This window comes from Dama dama, chromosome 10 (genome assembly GCF_033118175.1).
Source record: "Dama dama isolate Ldn47 chromosome 10, ASM3311817v1, whole genome shotgun sequence".
NCBI lineage: Eukaryota > Metazoa > Chordata > Mammalia > Artiodactyla > Cervidae > Dama > Dama dama.
In genome coordinates, this window is record NC_083690.1 from 11,258,126 (window position 1) to 11,277,876 (window position 19,751).

General features: G+C 49.6%; 1 protein-coding gene across 12 annotated transcripts in view; it reads left to right on the plus strand.

The window, feature by feature from the left end:
* CLEC16A (C-type lectin domain containing 16A) overlaps nt 1–19,751 on the plus strand; it is a 239,612-nt gene that overhangs the window by 74,449 nt on the left and 145,412 nt on the right. For all 12 annotated transcript variants that reach the window (XM_061152832.1, XM_061152825.1, XM_061152827.1 and 9 more), the window contains 3 exons: nt 2,060–2,189; nt 6,355–6,455; nt 19,297–19,419. In XM_061152832.1, coding sequence (XP_061008815.1) covers nt 2,060–2,189; nt 6,355–6,455; nt 19,297–19,419 — 354 coding nt within the window. The remainder of the gene's footprint in view (nt 1–2,059; nt 2,190–6,354; nt 6,456–19,296; nt 19,420–19,751) is intronic.

Genomic DNA, 19,751 nt, shown 5'->3' on the forward strand with positions numbered 1-19,751 from the left:
GGTGCACACTGCCTCTGTAATGACTGTTGCAACACCAACGCTAAATGCTATTTCTGCTTTTCTCCTATTTTTGTAAAAGGGAAAGTCCTTTTCAGGTTTCTTTCGATTAGCAAAAAACAGATAGTAATACAGGTCTTTCCATAAAAGCCAAGTGACCTAAAAGCAAAACTTCAAAAAGTGGGGATACCTGTAGTTATAAATACCATAAAGTAAAATCAAGAGGAGGGGGGGAGGGGACATCTCTGTGGAAGAATTCCAAGTAATTTATGTAGCTGTCCTCCCTCAAGGAGACAGAACATAGCTCTATAATGCTTAAGTGTGAGCTGTGCTTAATGACTTGCTTCCGAAGGGTGTGGGATGCAAGGAGGAGGAAAAGTCACTTTCCGGTGGAGGACCCTGACCAGCTTTCCCTTGGCTGAGTGATGCAGATGACCATCCCCCAGCATAAGTCATGTCGATAGCCTGTGCCCTTGATAGGATGTGATGAGACAGCACTTCCTCTCTGTGGTCTTTCTCCCAGAAACCCATAAGCCCAGTCTAATATTCGGAAGAATGTCGCTCAAACCCAGATTGAGAGGCATCCTAAAAATACCCGACCAGACTTCTCAATCCATAAGGTCATCCAGAGGAAGGGAGGTCTGAGGAACTGTTGCAGCCAAGAGGAGCCTAAGATGTGACAGCTGGATATAATGTGGTTATCCAGGCTGGGGCCCTGGAACTGAACAAGGATACTGGGGAGAAATGAGGGAAATCTGAATGAAGTGTGGAGTTGAGTTCATAATAAATTGGAGAGGTAGAGGGAAAACCGATGGGGAGGGTGTCTGAGAAGACGTCCCTGAGATGGTGGCATTAGAGTTGAGCCTCGAGTGACGTGATTGAGTGGTGCCTGGGGAGGGAAGACTTGGGTGAGAGCGTTCCAGGCAGAGTAAACAGCCGTGTAAAGGCCCTGGGGCAGGAACAAACCTATGTGGGTCAAAGGCGAGTGACAAGATGCTCAGGACAGCTGGTGGGGCAGAGAGGGCCCGGAGGTGTGGTCAGCGGGGGTCAAGGGCTGGGCTGTGCATGGCCTTGATACTGTGGATGGCATTTGGATTTTGTTCTGAGTGTGATGAGAAGGCTGAAGGGGACCTGGGCTAATTTCTGCTTAAAATCACTTGGTTCTGTGTCGACAACAAATTGGGGTTGGGGGTGGGGGCGGTGGACGCAAGAAGAGCCGTGGGAGGCTCTTGCTTGGGTCAGGGGGAGACGATGGCAGAGCCCAGGTGTGCACCTGTCCTTCCTGAGAGGACACACAGGTTCACATTTCATCATCCTTTACCCTCACCATGTCTCCTGAAGATGGGGGGCAGCCCTTGAACTCTGGGTTCCAAGAACTAAGTGTTCGCTGGTCCACACCCACTTGTCAAGGAACTCTATTATAACGGAGACAGCTCATGGCACAGCCACCATCCACCTCGAACTCAGGACGTTTTCCTTCGTTGATTCAGACCTTTTTCTAAAAATGAAAATGTACATGGAGGTCAAGTCAGGTGCAATGAAAATTGTCCCTATTTAATTGGGAAAAATAAAGCGAGGTCCCTCTTCTCTCTGCCCGCTGGAAGCTGTAAGTGGGAAGAGAAAACAAAGGCTTTGGGCATGGCAGAGCCCGTGCTACAGTGTAAACAGGTTTGGAATATTTTTAGTGGATTCGGTTATGTTTTATTAACCGCATGTCATTTCTTCCGCGCTCCTCAATTCCTCCGGGAAGGAAGTGTGGTATCAATAAAGGAGAATAAATAGCTGTTGAAGGAAAATTCTTGAAGTAAATCATTGCAATCTGGGCTTTCCTATCAAGATCAGATGCCGTTTCTCAACATTGCCAAGCTGAAAGGAGAGAGGGGTGCGGGCCCCGTCTTATTTCTCCCTGGCGTGGGTGTTGCAGGGGCTCCTGTCACCACCGTCGAGTGTTTGCTGGATGTTTGCAGAGCGGGCTGCTGGTCTCCGTCTGGAGCACGAGCGTGTCTGTGAAACTCGATCCGGGGCCGCCTGGGCTCATCCCAGTGTCTGTGTTTGCTTCCAGAGATAGAGATGGTGATCATGGAGCGCAGCAAACTTCCAGAGCTGGCTGCCAGCACCTCCGTGCAGGAGCAGAACACCACGGATGAGGAGAAGAGTGCTGCCACCGGCCTGGACAGTGTCCAGTGGAGCAGGTAGCCGCCGGGCCGGGCAGAGAGCTGCCCCGAGCCAGCCATCAGCTGCTGCTCATTGTCTGGGATGAGGTGGTGGGGGGAAGTGCCCTGGCCGGGTGCCCACGGAGGATAAGCTGGGCCTCGTCCCAGCACCCTGGTAGCCCCTTCTGCTTCCCAGCCGAGCCATCCTGCTGCTCCTCCCACTGGCCTCCAGAGGCACCGCTCCTTTTGAGAGACCACGGGGACGGAGCTGACCCTCAAGGCCATGGTACTCACCCTTCGGAATGAATGACTGAGGCATGACACCACTACTCTAGGCACTTCAGTGCTGGTCCTAACGGGGTGTGGCCTTGTTCATCGGGCCACTCCTGGCTGTGCCCTGCTGCCCCCAGGAAGGATGCCCTTGGGGGCAGCATTTGGATTTTATGATCTCATTCACTCACTGCTGCCATGCTCACCACTGTCTGTAGGGCCTGCCGTGGTGACTCAGCGGAACTGTCTAATGCTGCTGTCCACCTTCGACTTCTTGCTTGATGGTTTATTTCAGTGATGGCTGCCCAAACTATTAACACTATGCAATCTTCCAGACGCCAGCTTTCCTGCAGCCTGGCTGGAGTGCCCCCCTTCCAGAAGGAATCGGGTGGCGGGCTGCTGCCAAAGTTGCAGCTAACTGTTAGAGGGCTTCTCCATCTCAGTGTTATTTCCTTAACAGATGCCTGCAGTAATCTCCGAATCCCGTGTCAGTGGTAGTGAATGCGTAGCAACGTGGTTTCTCTGTCAGCCTGCAAGGCATTCACTTCCTGAACTCTCATGGTGGATGAAATACAAACACACACACTCACTCTATTTATTAATCCAACTTAAAGTGAAGTCTTGAAGCACACCAGTCTTTTCCTGCAGGTCTTGTTTATCTCTTTGCTTGACATGTGTTTCAGCTATCTAACAGAAAAGATTAATTTTTTTATCAGATGCACAGGGGAGCCATTTTTAGTTTTGATTAAATAAAAATCTTTGCCGCACAGTGTGGGTTATCAGTTGTACTGCCAAGGACCTTTCTAATTTTATTTTGTGGCTAAAAAAAAAAAAAAAAGTAACACTGGGAGCTCTGAAAATTAAGGGAATCATGTTAAATGCAGAAAGGGAGGGGGAGACAACCTTTAGGTGCTTGGCTCAGCTTTAATTAGAATACAGATCATTAAAAACCTGAAAATAACTTGTCATGAGGGATGTGCACCTGCTGAATACATCACTACATGCTCAGTTGCTCAGTGTGTGTGACTCTTGTGCGAGCTGGTAGACCGTATCTGACTCTTTGCGAGCCGGTAGACTGTAGCCCGCCAAGCTCTTCTGTTAATGGGGTTTCCCAGGCAAGAAGAATGGAGTGGGTTGCCATTCCCTTCTCCAGGGGATCTCTCCGACTGAGGGATTGAAGCAGGCAGATTCTTTACCACTGAGCCGCCAGGGAAGCCCGTTCAGTTTCTTAGGATCTAATAAATGGAAACAGCACATATTTTGCATAGTGTGATAATACTGTAGCTTTCCTAAAGGAGGAAAAACACTCATGTACTGTCAAAAACAAAAGGTCAACAGACCAAATTGTTATGTTTGAGTATTGGAGTTGAGACTTCTTTTTTTTTCCCCTGAATCTTAGTGAAGAGAGGGGTTTTCTTCAAGGTGATTGAGATTGCTTCCTAACTGATGGTGACTTTGGCATCTTCTGCCATGTGGTTCGTGGTGGAAGCTGATCCTGTGTCCTGAGCTGAGCCACATGCAGACTTGTGGCCCTGAGGAACTGAGCAAGAGCTGTGCTCAGCTCTGAGAGACTGGCCCCAGTGGAGAGCTGCCATGGCCTTTGCAAAGGGGCTGTGTTGTTGGTGTCAGAGACACCCCCTCAGTCTTCCACCTTCTCTCCTCCTGGTGCTGAGCCCGGAGGAGGGCACTGAGGATGAGGGAGGGGACAGGCCTCCTCGACATGAGCTGGATCTTGACATTGGTCCACTTATCCAGAGAAACAACACAGGACAAAGTGGAACTGTCCTTACATTCCCCATACACTGTGGGCTATCCCTGCCTTCATGGTGAAATATAGAAGTAAGAAACCAGAAACCACTCAGAACCTTCTTTCTTTAAAAAAAAAGAAAGAAACTTAAAATTTAAAAAGTTAATAGACATGTAGAAAATGTAAAAAACCTTAAAAAGTATAAAGAAGGGAAAAAAGGTCTTCATAATTCAAAAGCAGCTGGTACTAGCATTTTGGTGATTTCTTGCCTGTTTTCAATGCCTATATAGTGGAGATTCTGCCCTCTTTCCCCCAAGTAGCTTATACCATACCATGTCTGTTATTTTTGTTTTTGGTTTTCTCTAATATCAAACTCCCAAGTATCTTTTTCACTTTATTGTTCTCTTAGTAAACACAATTCTAATGGCTTCATAACACTTGATCTCATAAAAGATGGTCAATTCACCCAGCCTTCCCCCTGCTACTGGGTGTTTGGTTATTTGTATTATTCCCAAATGAAAATACAGTCCAAATTCCAAACAGTTGGTTTGCAGAAAAAGTGTGTTTTAATACTTTATCCTACTCTTAAAGTTTGGAAGTGTTATTGCTGGGGGCTGACAGAAAAACAGATCCACACATGGCAAAACTATTCACACATTAGAATGGTGATGGCTGCTCTGGGGCGGGGGAGGGTCTCGGGCTCCAGAGAAATAGAACTTGAAAGTAAATGTTCCTTAAAAGTTTCTTCCTTTAATTTCTGTGTATTACGTGTTTATTTGAAATGTTATGACAAGTGCGTTTCACTGCTTTTCTGCATTTTTCAATATACTTTGAATCAGTGATCCCTTTGTGGAGTTCAGAAGTCAGAAGAGTATAAAAAGTTACCCAGCGAATAGGTCTCCGAGTTCCTCTGCTGCACCTCCTCCTTCCCCACAGTCAGCAGCGTTGACCATGGCTTGTGTCCTTCAAGGGGTTAAGCGTGCCCTTTGTCACTCATTGAGGCTCTCTGCTCTCTTGGCCTCAAGCTGGCTTCCTGGGGCAGCCGCAGACAGTCACAGGGTCAGAGCCTCCTGCCAACGGGCCAAATCTGTGCACATTCTATTATCCTCTTGTTGAAGTCTTTCCAGGCCAGGCCCTTCAACCCAGAAGGGCAGCATTCAGGCTGTACTGTTTACGTATTTATAGCCGCTCGATAGATCTCACCCACAAAGCATCAGAGGCGATGCTTCCTATCGATCCCTTCTAGCCAGGGAAGGTCGGCCCAAGAAACTGCCAGGTCAGGACCTGCCAAAGCGAGATCATGGAGAAGTGCCTATGGAATCCTCAAAATAGAAGTGCAACAGCAGCTCGCGTGTCTGAGTACTTTTCACCTGAGCCTGGGCCTGTGTTAGTGCCGCTCTGTTTCATTTCGCTTCAACCCTCACTGCAAACCCTGGAAGGTTCAATCCCCATCTCACAGATGGGGGACTGTAATTTACCCAAGGGTTTGCAGCTAAGAGGCAGCGTCAGCATTTGAACCTCAGCAGTCTGGCTCCAGGGTCCACAGTCTAAAATGATCCAGATTTATTGGTACCTTGTCTGCTGTTGTGAGTCTATCACGCTGCCCCGTCTCCTTCATTCTCTTGTCGCTCTTCGAAGTACTGCTGTGGGGTGATCATGCTCTGCCTGCCCACTGACTTGGGGGTGCCACAAGACCACGCTTATCCCCAGTATGTGGGACAGCGGGTGGACTGTTGTTGAGTGATTAGTCAGTTAGCCTTTCCTTAGTCAGTTTCCCCAGACATGGCAGCTTCCCAGGGCAGAGCCTGCCTGTCGACACCTCTGTATCCTCCGTGCCTGGGGCTGAACCGGGCACTTGGTGGCCATGCTCTGTGCTGCTGGCGCGTGCCTGCGTGGCTGTGTCCAGCTCTTTACAACCCCATGGACTGTAGCCAGCAGGGTCCCCTGTCCACAGGATTCTCCAGGCAAGAATTCTGGAGTGGGTTGCCATACCCTCCTCCAGGGGTTCGCCCCAACCCAGGGATCGAACTTGTTGGTCTCCTGTGTTGGCAGGTGGGTTCTTTACCACCGAGCCACCTGGGAAGTCAATTCTGCTGGTTGGAGCGGGCAGGGGGGTGGGCACTGTGAAGGGCAAAGGCAGCTGGCATCCCGTGTGCAGGTGAGGCTCACGCGGCCCCTCTCTTCCAGACCCTTCCTGGATATGGTGTACCATGCCCTGGACAGCCCAGACGACGACTACCATGCGCTCTTCGTGCTCTGCCTGCTGTATGCAATGTCTCACAACAAAGGTAAGCCACTCAGCTCGTCTGCCTTCACGGAAAAGGACAGCTGCTTTCCTTGGAAAATTTCCTTTCTGGTTTTGGCAGACTCCCACAGAACCTGTCTACAGCCTTGTTAGAGTTTCTGCACACTGAAGCCACAGGAATCGGTTACTCAGGCAACACGGGGGCGGGTGGGGGCTGGTGGAGAGGGAGGTTCAAGTGTTGACCATCCAGCGCAGCATGACGGTGTTCACACTGTGGTTTGCTCTCGACCCCTCGGTCTACAACTGACTTAAGCTTCTGACCTCTTTCCTAACATCAGAACAGAAATCAGTCAAATTGCAATCTTGGTTTTGCTATTTATAATAGTCAGTGTGCCATTCTGGGTTCAGAGCTAAAATAGACTCTGAGTGGATTGTGTGGAAGTGCAGGTTTCCTTTCTGAAGAAAGGTGTGGTTCTCTGGCTTCCCCTGTTGAGGCCAAGCGGTCAGGATCAGCCTCTCGCAGAGCTGACGGTTTTGATGAGGATCCATTCATTTACTTCCTGTCTGAGAACAGCCGCTGGTTGTGTACCACCTGGCTTGACACGAGCGAGTTCTGAACCCTCCACATGAGAAGCTCTTTGAAGGAAATACCAAGAATATTCCTTCTGGCCCCTGCCAAGCGCTGGGCTCGGCATAGCTGAGACCTTGCATCAAGGTCTGATGTTTTAGTAGGTTTTTCAAAAGCTTGTTGGGGGGTAGTTAGAGGTGGGTTTTACTGTGACGGCCTGTGGCTGGAGTCATTTAGAAAGCACTCAACAAAACAGAGTATGTATTTATTCTGAAATAATTAATGATGATAAGTTGTTTGCGTGCTTACTCCATGGCTTCAGTCCTGTCCGACTCTCTGCAACCCCGTAGGCTGTAGCCCGCCACGCTCCTCTGTCCATGGGATTATCCCAGCAAGAGTACTGGAGTGGGTTGCCATTTCCTACTCCAGGAGATCTTCCCGACCCAGGGATCGAACCTGTGTCTCCTATGGCTCCTGTATTAGCAGGCAGATCCTTTACCACTGAGCCACCTGGGAAGCCCTTGATAAGTAAAGTTAATTAGTGGCAAAAGAAGATACGGTGAAAAAGGCCCCCTTTCCCACATTTGTCCTCCACCTCTTCTTCAAAGGCCATTTGTGTTAACAGTTTCTTGTGTCTTTTTAAAGATACTTGTGCAAGCCCAAGTACCAAGTGTATACGATTTTATTTCGATGGGTTCCCCACCCCCAACATGAATGGAGGCTCATTCCTTATTATGGTCCGTTCTGTGCCTTTTGTCACATCTTCATGTATCAGCATGTCACCTCCCCTCCCTGTAGAATCGCCTCGTGCTTTTTAATCCTAGTCTGTGCCGTCGTTTGTTCTGCCATCCCCTTACTGAATGGTGCTGAGACCATCTCCAGGCTTTTCCTGCTCATGATGGAACCAGCCATGGCGGCTTTTCTGTGTAAGTCACTTGCTCATGTGCAAGTGCTTAGATCTAGTCTGAAGTGTTAGTCACTCAGTCGTGTCCGACTCTCTGTGATCCCATGAACTATAATCCACCAGTCTCCTCTGTCCATGGAGTTCTCCAGGCAAGAATATGGAATGGGTAGCCACTCCCTTCTCCAGGGGGTCTTCCCGACCCAGGGATCGAACCTGGGCCTCCTGCACTGCAGGCAGACTCTTTACCATCTGAGCCACCAGGGAAGCCCCGGAGAAGCATGGCAGGCTCCCTCTGATGTCTCCCCACACAGTCCTGTTGACTCCCGTGGCTTCTTCGATCCCCTCCAGCTCTGGCTCAGTGCCTGGCACACGGAGCCCTCAGTTCCTGGGAATAAACAGAGCTCCAAGCCTGACCCATGGAGTCCGTCCCACCCGTGGATCGCCTGCCATCTGTGCCCACTTCACCCCATCTCTGCACTCTGACTCCCTGCCCCTCACATGTTGGAGGCTTTGACCTGGATGATTGAGCACCACCTTGAAAAGTCTGTTTATGCCACACTCGTCACCCATAAATATACCCTGACCTCATCACACTTCCTGCCATTTCTGGTTCACTTGAATTTGCCAGCCAAGGTTGAAACTGCCATGACCTTTAGCTCTTTCCCTCCTTTGATCCCAGCATTTAGTCATCAAGTGTTGTCATCTCTCCCTCTTTGGCCTGTCTGATCAGCAGAATGTAACAGAGCACAGTTCAGTGCCTGGGTCTAAGCTTGGTGCTGGTGGCGAGGACCAAAGGCAGGAGAGCAGGCGAGATCCTGAGTGTGTCACTCCAGTAGCTTTACCACAGCCTTCTGGAGGGGTCCGCACATGGCCACCTCGTAATCCATCCTCCACAGCACTGCTGGGCAGTTCCCTGTAAGGCCGTTTTGTCCATGTCCTTCCCCTGTTCAAAAACCTTTGGGGCCTTCTTCTCTCCCTTCAACTCCAGCCTCCCGGAACCTGCTATTCTGAGTCCCTGGATTGCACCCACCATCCTAACTTGATCTGATTCCCCTGATTCCCCATGCAGATGCTTGGCCCTGGCCCAGGGATTCAGACGCTAAGTAGTGATTAACTCTTTCACAGAGATAAACTTGTAGTGACTGTCATGGTACTCTTCAATATTCTTTTGGTTACAAGCCCCAGAAACCACCTCACATTAAGAAAAAGAATCTTATGGGAAGGTCCCTGGGACAGCTCATGAGATCCAAGAAGTGGCTGAAAAGCCAAGGAAAGGGTAGGAACCAACCAACTCTGGGGACTTAAGATGGATGGTGATTTGGGTCCAGCAGATCTCAGGCAGGGAGCCTGTCTCCATTCTGGTTTCAGATCAGTGGCCAAGAGATCTGATTGTTCCAGGCTAGTGATGGGTCTAACTCTGGAGCAGTCAGTTGTGACTGAGGGTGGGGTGGGTGGGGTCAGGGTCACATAGCTCAGAGCTGGCTCCAGGGTGTTTCAGCTCTGCATCTGGAACTGTTCCCAGAGAAGGGAACTTCTCTGGAAGCCTGGCAGCCACCCCATCAGTGTCAACACACCTACCTGTTCTTGGCTAGGCTTCTACCTTCGTGTATCCATCTGTGTCTTTTCTTGCTGTTTTCTCTGCCCTGACATCACCATCTATTGAAATTAATGCTTGCCTGTCAAGGGCCTGCTCAGAAGTCACCTTATCCTAGAAGTTTTCTCTGAGCCCTTCAGGTGATACCCACTGTGGGTTCGTATCCTCTAGTATGGCAGGCACGTTTTATACTTTGCTGGATGTGATTTGCTAAAACTTTGTGAAGAATTTTTGCATCTATGTTTCTGAGTGTTATTGGCCTGTGGTCTCCCTGTAATTCTCTTGTTTTGTTTGCTTATGTTCACCTTATGGAATGAATGGGGAAATAGACCCTCCTCCTGAATTTCCTGGAGGAGTTTTTGTAGAGCTGGTCTATTTCTTCCTTTACTATTTGGTGAAATTCACCAGTGAAACCATCTGGGCCTGGAGTTTTCTTTGAGAAAAGGTTTTAAAGTACTCAATTTCCTTAGTAGATAGAAAGCTATTAAAGCTTTTTTATTTCTTCTACACAAGTTTTGGTAGCTTATATCTTTCTAGGAATTTGTCATTTCATCTAAACTATTGAATTTACTGGCATAGACTTTTTTTTTTTTACTATGTTCCTTTATTATTCTCTTAATGTCTGTTGAATCTGTAGTGATGCCCCTTTTCAATTCATGGTATTAATAGTTTAGGTCTTCATTTTTTTTTTTTTCCTGATCAGTTTGGTTAGAAACTTATCAATTTTAAATTAATTTTATTGGTACTCTCAAAGAACTTTTGGTTTCACTGACTTTTCTCTGTGGTTTTTCTGTTCTATATTTTGTTAATTTCTGTTTTTTATTTTTGACCTTCAGCTGCTTATTTCAAATTTACTCTTTTTCTAGTTTCTTATGATGTAAGTTTAGATCATTGATTATAAGATACAAATCATTACAGGATGAGCAACCAAAAAGTTTGCTCATGTTATTCCTCTTTAGTCATATCCTCTCCATACCAGTCATTGATTTTTAAACCTTACTTTTTTGATAAAATACAAGTTTAATGCTGTATATGTCTCTCTAAGCACTGCTTTAGCTTCTTGCAATAAATTTTGATATATGCAGTTTAGTTTTTATTCAGTTTAAAATATTTTACAATTTCTCTTCCGATTTCTTTTTGTCTATTCTACCATCTGTGTAATTTCTCATCATGTTTCTGTTATTGATTTTTGTTTGGTTTGATTTTTAGGTTATATTTTCTTTTTTTCCCTTTTCATGCTTGGTATTTTTTGATTGGTTGACAGTTGGTATGAATTTTATGTTGGATACTGAATTTTTTCTCCCTTTCAGTATTTTTGGGCTTTGTCCTGCGACATGGTGAAGTTACTTGAAATCCATGAGATCTTTCTAGAGGCTTGCTTTTAAGCCTTGGTAGTGCTAGTCCAGAACAGCCTTTAGTCTCAGGCTCATTTGGCCCCAGCATGGAGGCTGTCCGCTTCGGAGGACTCTACTTGATAAGCGATGATTAGGTGGCCCATCCTTGTAGGCTGGTGGAAATGTGAGTTCTTCTCAGCCCTCGGTAAGCTCCAGGGGTTGTTCCACCCTCCTCCTCCCCGTAGGCCTTTGCGTTTCTTCACCTGCATGCCCTGGGGCGGAACTGAGCCAAAGCCTTGGAAGGAAGGCCCTGCAGGTCCGTGTGCCTCTCCCTTCTCTTCTCTTTCCCATCAGTTCTAGTCACTTGCCTCTCTGAACTGCAGACTCTGCCGTCTCACCCCAGAGAGACCATGGGCTTTGTTCAGCTTCTGTCGGTCTGTTCTGAGGCCTGGAAGCTTTCCAGCCAGTGACCTGGAGCAGTCCCAGGCCCACTGCCTTTGTTTCTTCTCTCTCAGGTTCCCCTCCTATGTTGCAAGCTGTCTTGTCCCGTGTGTCATAACCACTGTCTTATATAATTTGCTGACTCTTCTAGTTGCTTGAGTGAGGTGGGTAAATCCAACCTCTCTTGGCTGGAAGCTGTAACATTTAAAGAAGGAAGTTTTATTGAGGTATAATTGATCAACAGTGAACTGCACATTTTTAAAGTGTGCAGTTTGATGAGCTTTGACACACATGTTCACCCATGAAACCATCACCACAGTCAAGTCATTGTATGTATGCATCACTCCAAATGTTCTCCCTTGCCCCTTTGTCGCCCCTCTGCCCTTCTCTTCCCACAGCCCTCTCCCTCGGCAACTTTGAGCTGCTCTCTGTCATTATAGCTTACTCTGCACTTTCTAGAATTTTATATAAATAAGATCATGCAATATGTACTCTTTTTTTGGTCTGGCTTCTTTCAGTTTGCTTAATTATTTTGAGATTCCTTTATGTAGTTGTGTGTCTCAGTGGTTCCTTTCTTCTTACCTTTGAGTAATATTCCCCTATGTGAATGTACCAGTTTGTTTACCTGTCTGTCTGTTAAGGAACATTTGGGTCGTTCCCAGTTTTTGACCATTACAAACAAATCTGCCATGAACATTGGTGTATAAGTCTCTGGACACGTATTTGCATTTTTTTTTCTTGGATAAATACTGAGGAATGAAATGACTGAATCATATGACAGGTGTGTATGTGTTTAAGAGACTGCTCTGCTGTCTTCCCACTCCAGTACTCTTGCCTGGAAAATCCCTTGGATGGAGGAGCCTGGTGGGCTGTGGTCCATGGGGTCGTGAAGAGTCGGACACGACTGAGCGACTTCACTTTCACTTTTCACTTTCATGCATTGGAGAAGGAAATGGCAACCCACTCCGGTGTTCTTGCCTAGAGAATCCCAGGGACAGGGGAGCCTTGTAGGCTGCCGTCTGTGGGGTCGCACAGAGTCGGACATGACTGAAGCAACTTAGCAGCCGCAGCAGCATGCTGTCTTCCAAAGCAGCTGTGTGATCTTACATCCCACCATCAGTGCACGAGTGTTCCGTTGGCCTCACACCCTCACCAGTGGTTGGCACGGCCACCTTTTTATTTCAGTAATTTTAATGGGTACATGTAATGGTGTCTTTTGTGATTTTAATTTCCACTTCCCTAACAACTAATGGGGCTTCACAGGTGGCGCTAGTGGTAAAGAACGCATCTGCCAGTAGGAGACGTAAGAGATGCAGGTTCAATGCCTGGGTTGGGAAAATCCCCTGGAGGAAGGCATGGCAACCCACTCCAGTATTCTTGCTTGGAGAGAGAATCCCATGGACAGAGGAGCCTAACGGGCTACAGTCCATGGGGACACAGAGAGATACAACTGAAGCGACTTAACACACAAACACACAACGCTTCGTGAGGTCAAATAGCGTTTTAAGTGCTTAGTCTACATGTTCTTTGATAAAGTATCTTCATATTCTTTGCGCATGTTTTAATGAATTGGTCACAATCTTACTGTTGAGTTTCAAGAGTTCTTTTTACCCAGATACAAGTCCTTTATCAGATGTGTGTTGCAGAGATGTCCTCCCAGTCTATGGCTGTCTTCTCGCTTTCTTCACAATACTTTAGAAGAGCAGAACTTAATCTCCATGAAGTCCCCACAGCACTGCTCTGTACTGCTTTTGCTCTGTATGCGTTCTCTCCCGCTCGGGACGACTGGGCCTCTGAACGCAGAGGCTGTGTCTCCTGACAGCCTCCTGCACTCCACAGTACTGAGGACTCAGCGCAGTGCCTGGCACCCGGCTGGCGCTCTGCCAGAAGCTTCTGACCGACTGCTTCTGAGCCGTGGGGCAGCTCCCCTGTGCCGCTCTCTTGCTGGTGGCCCATGCTCAGGGCCTCCGCAGGGAACCTGCTGTTGGGGTTGGAGTGGGGATGCCCAGCTCCAGGGGGCCAGGGGGCACAAGGACAAACTTTTACAGGGGGGCTGGCTTTGCTGACAGGCTTCCTTCCAGGAGCCCCAACGTGTGCTGTGAAATGGAAAAGCAGTGGCTTACACACCACCCTCCTTCCTTGATGTGGTCGGAGAGATGACCCTGGTGAGGAGCCCACCTACCTCTCTTGCATCTTCCTAAAAGAGTGGGACTCTATATTCGAGGGAATTTAATTCCTCTTTCCATTTCCTGCTAATGCTTTCCTTTTATTTATTCATTTACGCTTCTGACAAGTATTTCTGAAGCCATTCTTGGATGCCAGGCACTGTGGTTAATATTGAGAACCCAGTGGTGAACCAGAGGTTTTCTTGGAGGCAAGTATGTCTGCTGTGGAGGGGGCAAGGCGAGGATGGTGGAGGTGAAGGCAGCGTGACAGGTGTGATTTGTGAGTGTGGAGAAAGCCAAGGGTGCAGGGTCACCTGCTTGGGTGGTCTGGGGAGGCTTCTCTGAGGAACTGACGTCAGAGCTGAGGCCTGAGAATGGGAAAGAGTCAGCCCTGCAAAGCTCTAGGGCAAGAATGCTCTGGGCAAAGGGAATGGCAGGCGCAAAGGCCCTGGGGAGGAAAAGAGCTTATAGTTTTGAGGAGCAGAAAGCAGTTCAAGGTGAGGCTGGCCAGGTGGGCAGGGACCAGATCATGGAGGATCTTAAAGGCTGGGAGAAGGAATTTAGAATTTATTCCAGTTGCAGTGAGAACACCTAGAGGATTTTTTAAGTAGAAGAGTGACATAAGCAGATGGAAATTTTGGGGAGATTATCCTGGCTGCTGGATGGAGAGTGGGTCAGTGGAGGGTGGGGGTGAGCTGTGTGGGGGAAAGCTGGGAGGCTGGTTAGGAAGCTGTTGCAGTAGTCCAGGTGGGAATAATGTGAATTGAATTATGGCACATTGGCCCTGGAGATGGAGGCAATTAGAAGGTTTTACGATCTATTTTGGAGTTAGAGCCAGGACAAGCTCTCATGATCTGGATGTGGGGGTTGAGTGAGAGGGACACGGGGCAGCTGTGTGTGGCCATTCACTAAGATGGGGAGCTTTGTTTTGGGTGGGAGGGGCACCACAGGAGGAGTCTGGGTGATGCCCAGGACGCCGCCTCCTACCTCTGTGTGACCAGTGGTACTAAGTCCAGAACCAGCGAGTGAGGGCTCTCGAGCAGGTTTGGAGAGGAATCTGGGGCGTTAGTTCAGCACCCGAGGCCCAGGTGCCTGGGGCACCTCCAGGGGAAACTGCCTCGGTGGGACCAGGGAACTGTACCTGGTTTCTACTCCAGTCTGGCCTGGAGGCGCATGGCTGCATTTGGTGGGGGCTGTTTGGTGGTGGTGGTAGGGGGTGGGTGTGTGGGTGGTTGATGTTTTGGTTAGGCAGCAGGTTAGCTGCACTTAACCTTCAGCCTCTCTTTTGCAGATCCATGCCCTCTCAGCAGGGCCTCTAATGAAATGGCCTCTTTCTGATAGATTTTTCATCATAGGACAATTTTAACATAAAAGCAATGTTAATAAAAGCCAAATGTTAGCTCAGGCCTTCCAGTAAATCATAATAGATTAGATGCTGCACCAAAATGAATATCGTGCGGTGGAAAGGGTTGACCAGTTAGAGGGAGGCGCTCGCTGTGAGTCAGTAGGGCCGGTAATGAACGCTGGTTCCTGTCTGTAATAGCAGATTCAGTCCTTTGTCCTTTGTCAAGTCTGCAGGGCCCTGGCCCCGGGGGTTGGGGGTCCAGGAAGGGGAGTTTTGCAGCTTTGTCTTTTTAAAGGTTCCCCAACTCTGCCCACCACCCTTCGACCCCTGCCCCCTCCATTTATCATTGTTTAGGAGAAGGATCTGGGCTTTTGTTTTGCTGAGAAGTTGCTTGGAACAAGGATGAGAAGTATGAGAAAGGTTGAAAGATAATAGGATAAAGGGAGGCTTTCGCCCTGCAGAAAACTGGCAAAATATCATTCTGGATCTCGACTGACACATAATCAGAACTGGAAGTACATTGGAAATCAGCCCAACATCTGGTTAGCTTTCGAAATAGTTGGTCTATAGTTTTCCAAAGCTGGCAATGCTTGCATGACTCTAGCCAAAGGGAGAGAAAGAAAAAACTTTTTGACCATGATTTTTACCTGGCATTGTTGTGCAGGTTTGTCTGTCCACTTCTTTTTATGTTACTTCAGTCTGGGTCTGTTCCACCCCCGTCCTGAATGGGGGCTTCCAGTGAGGAGAAAGAATCCAGAAGCCAGAACTCGGGGAAAACTTAGGAGCTGGTCAGTGACATCCCTGAACCTTGCCCTTTGCTTCTCTTTGGGATTCTTTGAGTGAGTTAGCTGGGAGTTGGGCCCCGCCTGCTCCCAGCCCCGTGCTTGTTGGGTGGGAGCGATGGCAGGGGAGACTATTCTGACTCACTGGCGAGCAGGCTTTGACCCGGCAGGGAGGGAGCGAGGAAGTGCATGGTCTGCTGGAATCTGGACGTGCGAGCGCAGCTCCCCGGGCCACGTGAAGTGCGTCTGGGTTTCTCTGGAATTTGTCTGTCACTCGGCACTTAAGGCCTGAAGCAAATAGGACAACATATTATCTACAGTGTTTATTTCAGTCAGAGGAAAATGACTAGCAAAGGCATTAGAGCCGGTTTGCAACAAAACCTGCTTCTCAGTGATTGGAAACCTGTGAGTGCGCGTATGTATGTGTGTCTGCCTGTCTATCCGTTCATCTGCACACACGCTGGTTCCCTTTCTTTGTCATATTGTCAAGTTGACCTTGTTCATTCACAGCTGTCAGCCACTGTTTTGTTAGGACCCAGAAGAATGTCTCAGAGACTGAGGTGGGAGACAGAGAGAGATGGGGAGGGAATAAGGCACCTGGCCCAGCAGGAACTTTGGGGAAAGATCAGAGATGCCCAGAGGAGCTATTTACAAAGTTTTGTTACATGTTGTGTGACATGAGCCTGTTCTCTGCCTCATCTTGCGTGATGGTAAAATCTACCACACAGAGAATGACTTACCACATGGAGTCTGTTTGGGGGAAAGGGCCAGAGGCGGGGAGATCACCTTGAGTGGCCAGGGGGACGGAAACCACTCCAGAGTTGGCTGGAGCACAAACACGTCGTGTCACCTGCTAGCTGCCGCCCCAGGGGTCCTGGCAGCTTGAGCCTCGCCAGTGCCTCCTGCCAGGGTCTGCCCCATCACTTCCGCCCACAGCCCCTGGCCCTGGTCTGCCCGAGCTCTGTGCACTCCCTGCCCTGCCCCTAGGCCTGGCACGACCTGGTCGTCCCTGGGCTGCTCACCCTTCAGAATCCAGTCTAAGCTGCTCGTCCCCCACGCTGCCCCCAGACAGCCCAGCGTGCCTTCTTTGGGCCTTCTGAAATAGCTCGACGTTAGCTTGGTTAGGTTGTTTTCCAATCTTTTCTTTCCTCTTACAACACAGCTGATATGGAACTCCATTTAGCCACGTTCAAAGTAAAAATTCCCATCAGCACGTGGTGATGCCAAGTCAGTGTTGAGCATGGGTCCTGACAGCAAGCCTGGGGCAGGCAGTTTCTGTGATCATTCCCGTTGAACAGGGAGACTAAGGGTCAAAGAAGTTAAGTATCAAAAGAAAGTTCCTCCAGCAGCCTTCCATCCCGGCCCCCTGGTGTGGCGGGAACCTAGGGTGGGGAGCGTGGAGGCGGGGGGCGTGGAGGAGCGCTGCCTTGCAAGTGGGCAGGGGCTGTCATCAGCCCAGAGCAGGCCCCTCGCATGCTGGTGCCGGCGGGGGCTCGCCAGGTAGGGGGTGCTGCCCCGACCCCATCTGGATCCTGTCCACCTGGGGAATTATCCTGGTTCTGACTGTACCTCTAACGTGCTCTGTGACCTTGGGGACACAACTTACCCCTGGGCCTTAATTTCCTCCCTAAACGAAGTGGGTGCATTGGCATCTGGTCCTCTGAAGCCTAGGTGTGTTTCAGTCCCCAGGGTTCCCCGCCTCCCAGAGACTGGGGCTGAGGAAGCTCAGGATAACCTTGGCAGGTTTCTCTTCCTGTTGAGAGAAGATTTTGCCATAGATTTCCTCAATTTTGACAAATCCTAAGGGAGTTGGGACAAATGGGAAAGATAAAAATGGAATACATCCTGGAAATGCAAGAGCTGGTCCAAGTCTGGGTGTCTCTGGCCCTGCTGGCTGTCCCCATGTTCTCCCGGGAACCCGCAGCCGGTTCCGTCTGCCCTCTTTGAAGTGGGATGGTGGATGGCGGGGTCACGGAGCTGGGTGATGCCCTGGACGGGCCAAGGAGCCATTTTTTTCCCCCAGAACCACTGACAGTTTCCAGAGGGCCAGGGAGGAAAGAGTAGAGAGAGATTCACATGGTGTTGACATTTCTGGGGGAAAATAAAAAAGCAACAAATGACAGAAAGATTTAGTCGATGTCCCTCCTGCCGTTTAATAAACCAGAACGCTTCAGAGTTAAGGCATTTAGCATTAAGATGGGATACAGAACCAACAAATTCAATTTTCATCGCAATCAAATCTTTTTGACGAAGCCATGTCTGTGCGGTCGTGAGAGAGGGCGCTGCCCACCTCCAGCCCTCGGGCCTCCCCCACTCGTGTTATCTCCTTGGCATGACTTAGCCGCCAGTTCCGATCTGGAAGGAATTCAATAAAGCAAGATATATTGTTATGGTTTATTACGTCAACGTGTGAGCGTGGGAGTCACTTAGAATCCAGACGATCAGCTCTTCACTGCTATCCTCCACTATTTTGTCAAGGTTCTAAATGAAGCGTCATCTGGGACTCAAGGGGTCGTATTTCAAGAGTTCCCAGAAGTGCCACCGTCCCCCCTTTTGTAGAATAACAGGAAAAGACGTGCTTCAGGCACAAACAATCCTTCCCAGCTCCCCGGACATGGAGCAAGTGAAATATTTGTTTCTGGGAGCTTTTCTGCGGGTGTAGTATTCTTGCAGAGCCGTGCTAGACAAGAGGAGGCTTTGCATCACCTCCTGTCCCACACTCAGCCTGCCTATGTGGCCCTAGCAGGTCATCCTGTCACCCCGGCCCCCAGGTCCTGCTTTAGGAAAAGCGGTGCTGAGTTCAGTTAGATTGAGCATGCCGTCTCTGCTTCCCACCTCCTCTCCCCTGTCTTGTCTTTCATCTTTGAAATGCAGTTATTAATAGATTTCACTGGAAGAAAAGTGATCCCTCCGTGCCTTAAACACAGATCCGCTCTGTCAGTTTTGTCCTATCTGCGCCTTTGTGTGGGCCTGGCGGGGGCTGCCGCCTGTGCGCTCGCCTCTCGGGGGCCCAGCTCACCCGTTTGGTGTTAAGAACTGGAGGTGCAATCGGTGGGCATGACTACAGGTTCCTTTGTGTCTGGTCTGTCCCCCCACCTGCGCTGTGGGACGTGTCTCACACAGCGGTGGCCTCGGGGGTTCGCAGACCAGCCCCGAAATGACAGCGAAGCCCAAGTTGCTCCTCTCCTCCCCACTTCCCGCTCCCCTGATTGTGCCCAGAAGCACGTCACCAGTCAGGCTAGTGTGACCTCAACACCTTTCACTTACCTGCCCATCACCCTTTATAACACAGAGTGGGCCTTAGTCTACAGTGAGCAGCCAGTCCACATTGTTTGGCTAAAACGTGAAAGCCTTGTTGCTGTCAGTATTGCAGCCATCCTGGTTTCCCATTTACAAGTAGTGATGGAAAATGTATGCTTTAGGGGCTTCCCTGGTGGTCCAGTGCTTAGGACTCTGCACTTTCACTGCCAGGGGCCTGGGTTCAATCCCTGGTTGGAGAACTAAGATCCCACAAGCTGTACGGTGGGGCTGAAACAGAAAGAAAGAAAATGTATGCTTTAATAATATATTTCCTTAAGTTCCAGTTACAGAAAACTCTGAGGTGAGTCATACCAGGGGCAGTACCTGGTCGCGGCAGCAATCTGGAAGGTGGACGGTGGACAGCCAAGGTTGAGGAAGCTAAGCTCGAAGGGGCCTTTCGGGACAAGGTAAGGCGGCTGTGCTGACAGCCGGCCCCTTCTCTCTGTTCCAGGCATGGATCCTGAGAAACTCGAGCGAATCCAGCTTCCAGTGCCCACTGCGGCTGAGAAAACCACCTACAACCACCTCCTGGCCGAGAGGCTCATCAGAATCATGAACAACGCGGCCCAGCCAGGTGCCGGAGCGTGCAGGCGGTGCCCCGGGGTGGGGGAGTTGCAGGGACCAGGCCCCACACCAGCCCCAGGAGCCTCAGCGTCCGGACCTGGCCATGCCGGGAATCCAGGCGGAGCTCAGCCACTCCCCGGCCGCACACACACCCTGGGCCACCCGGATCCTCCCGTCCAGCCTTGTCTTCATCCCGGGGTCTCCTCCTCTTCCCGTCCCCCGTAGTGTTTGTGCCAGACTCTCGCTGTCTTCTCCTCCCACACTCACTTCTGCTTTGGTCAGTTGTGCCAGTGTCTGCAGCCCTCCTCTCAGGGTGGCCGAGGCCACATTTGAGCAGGAACT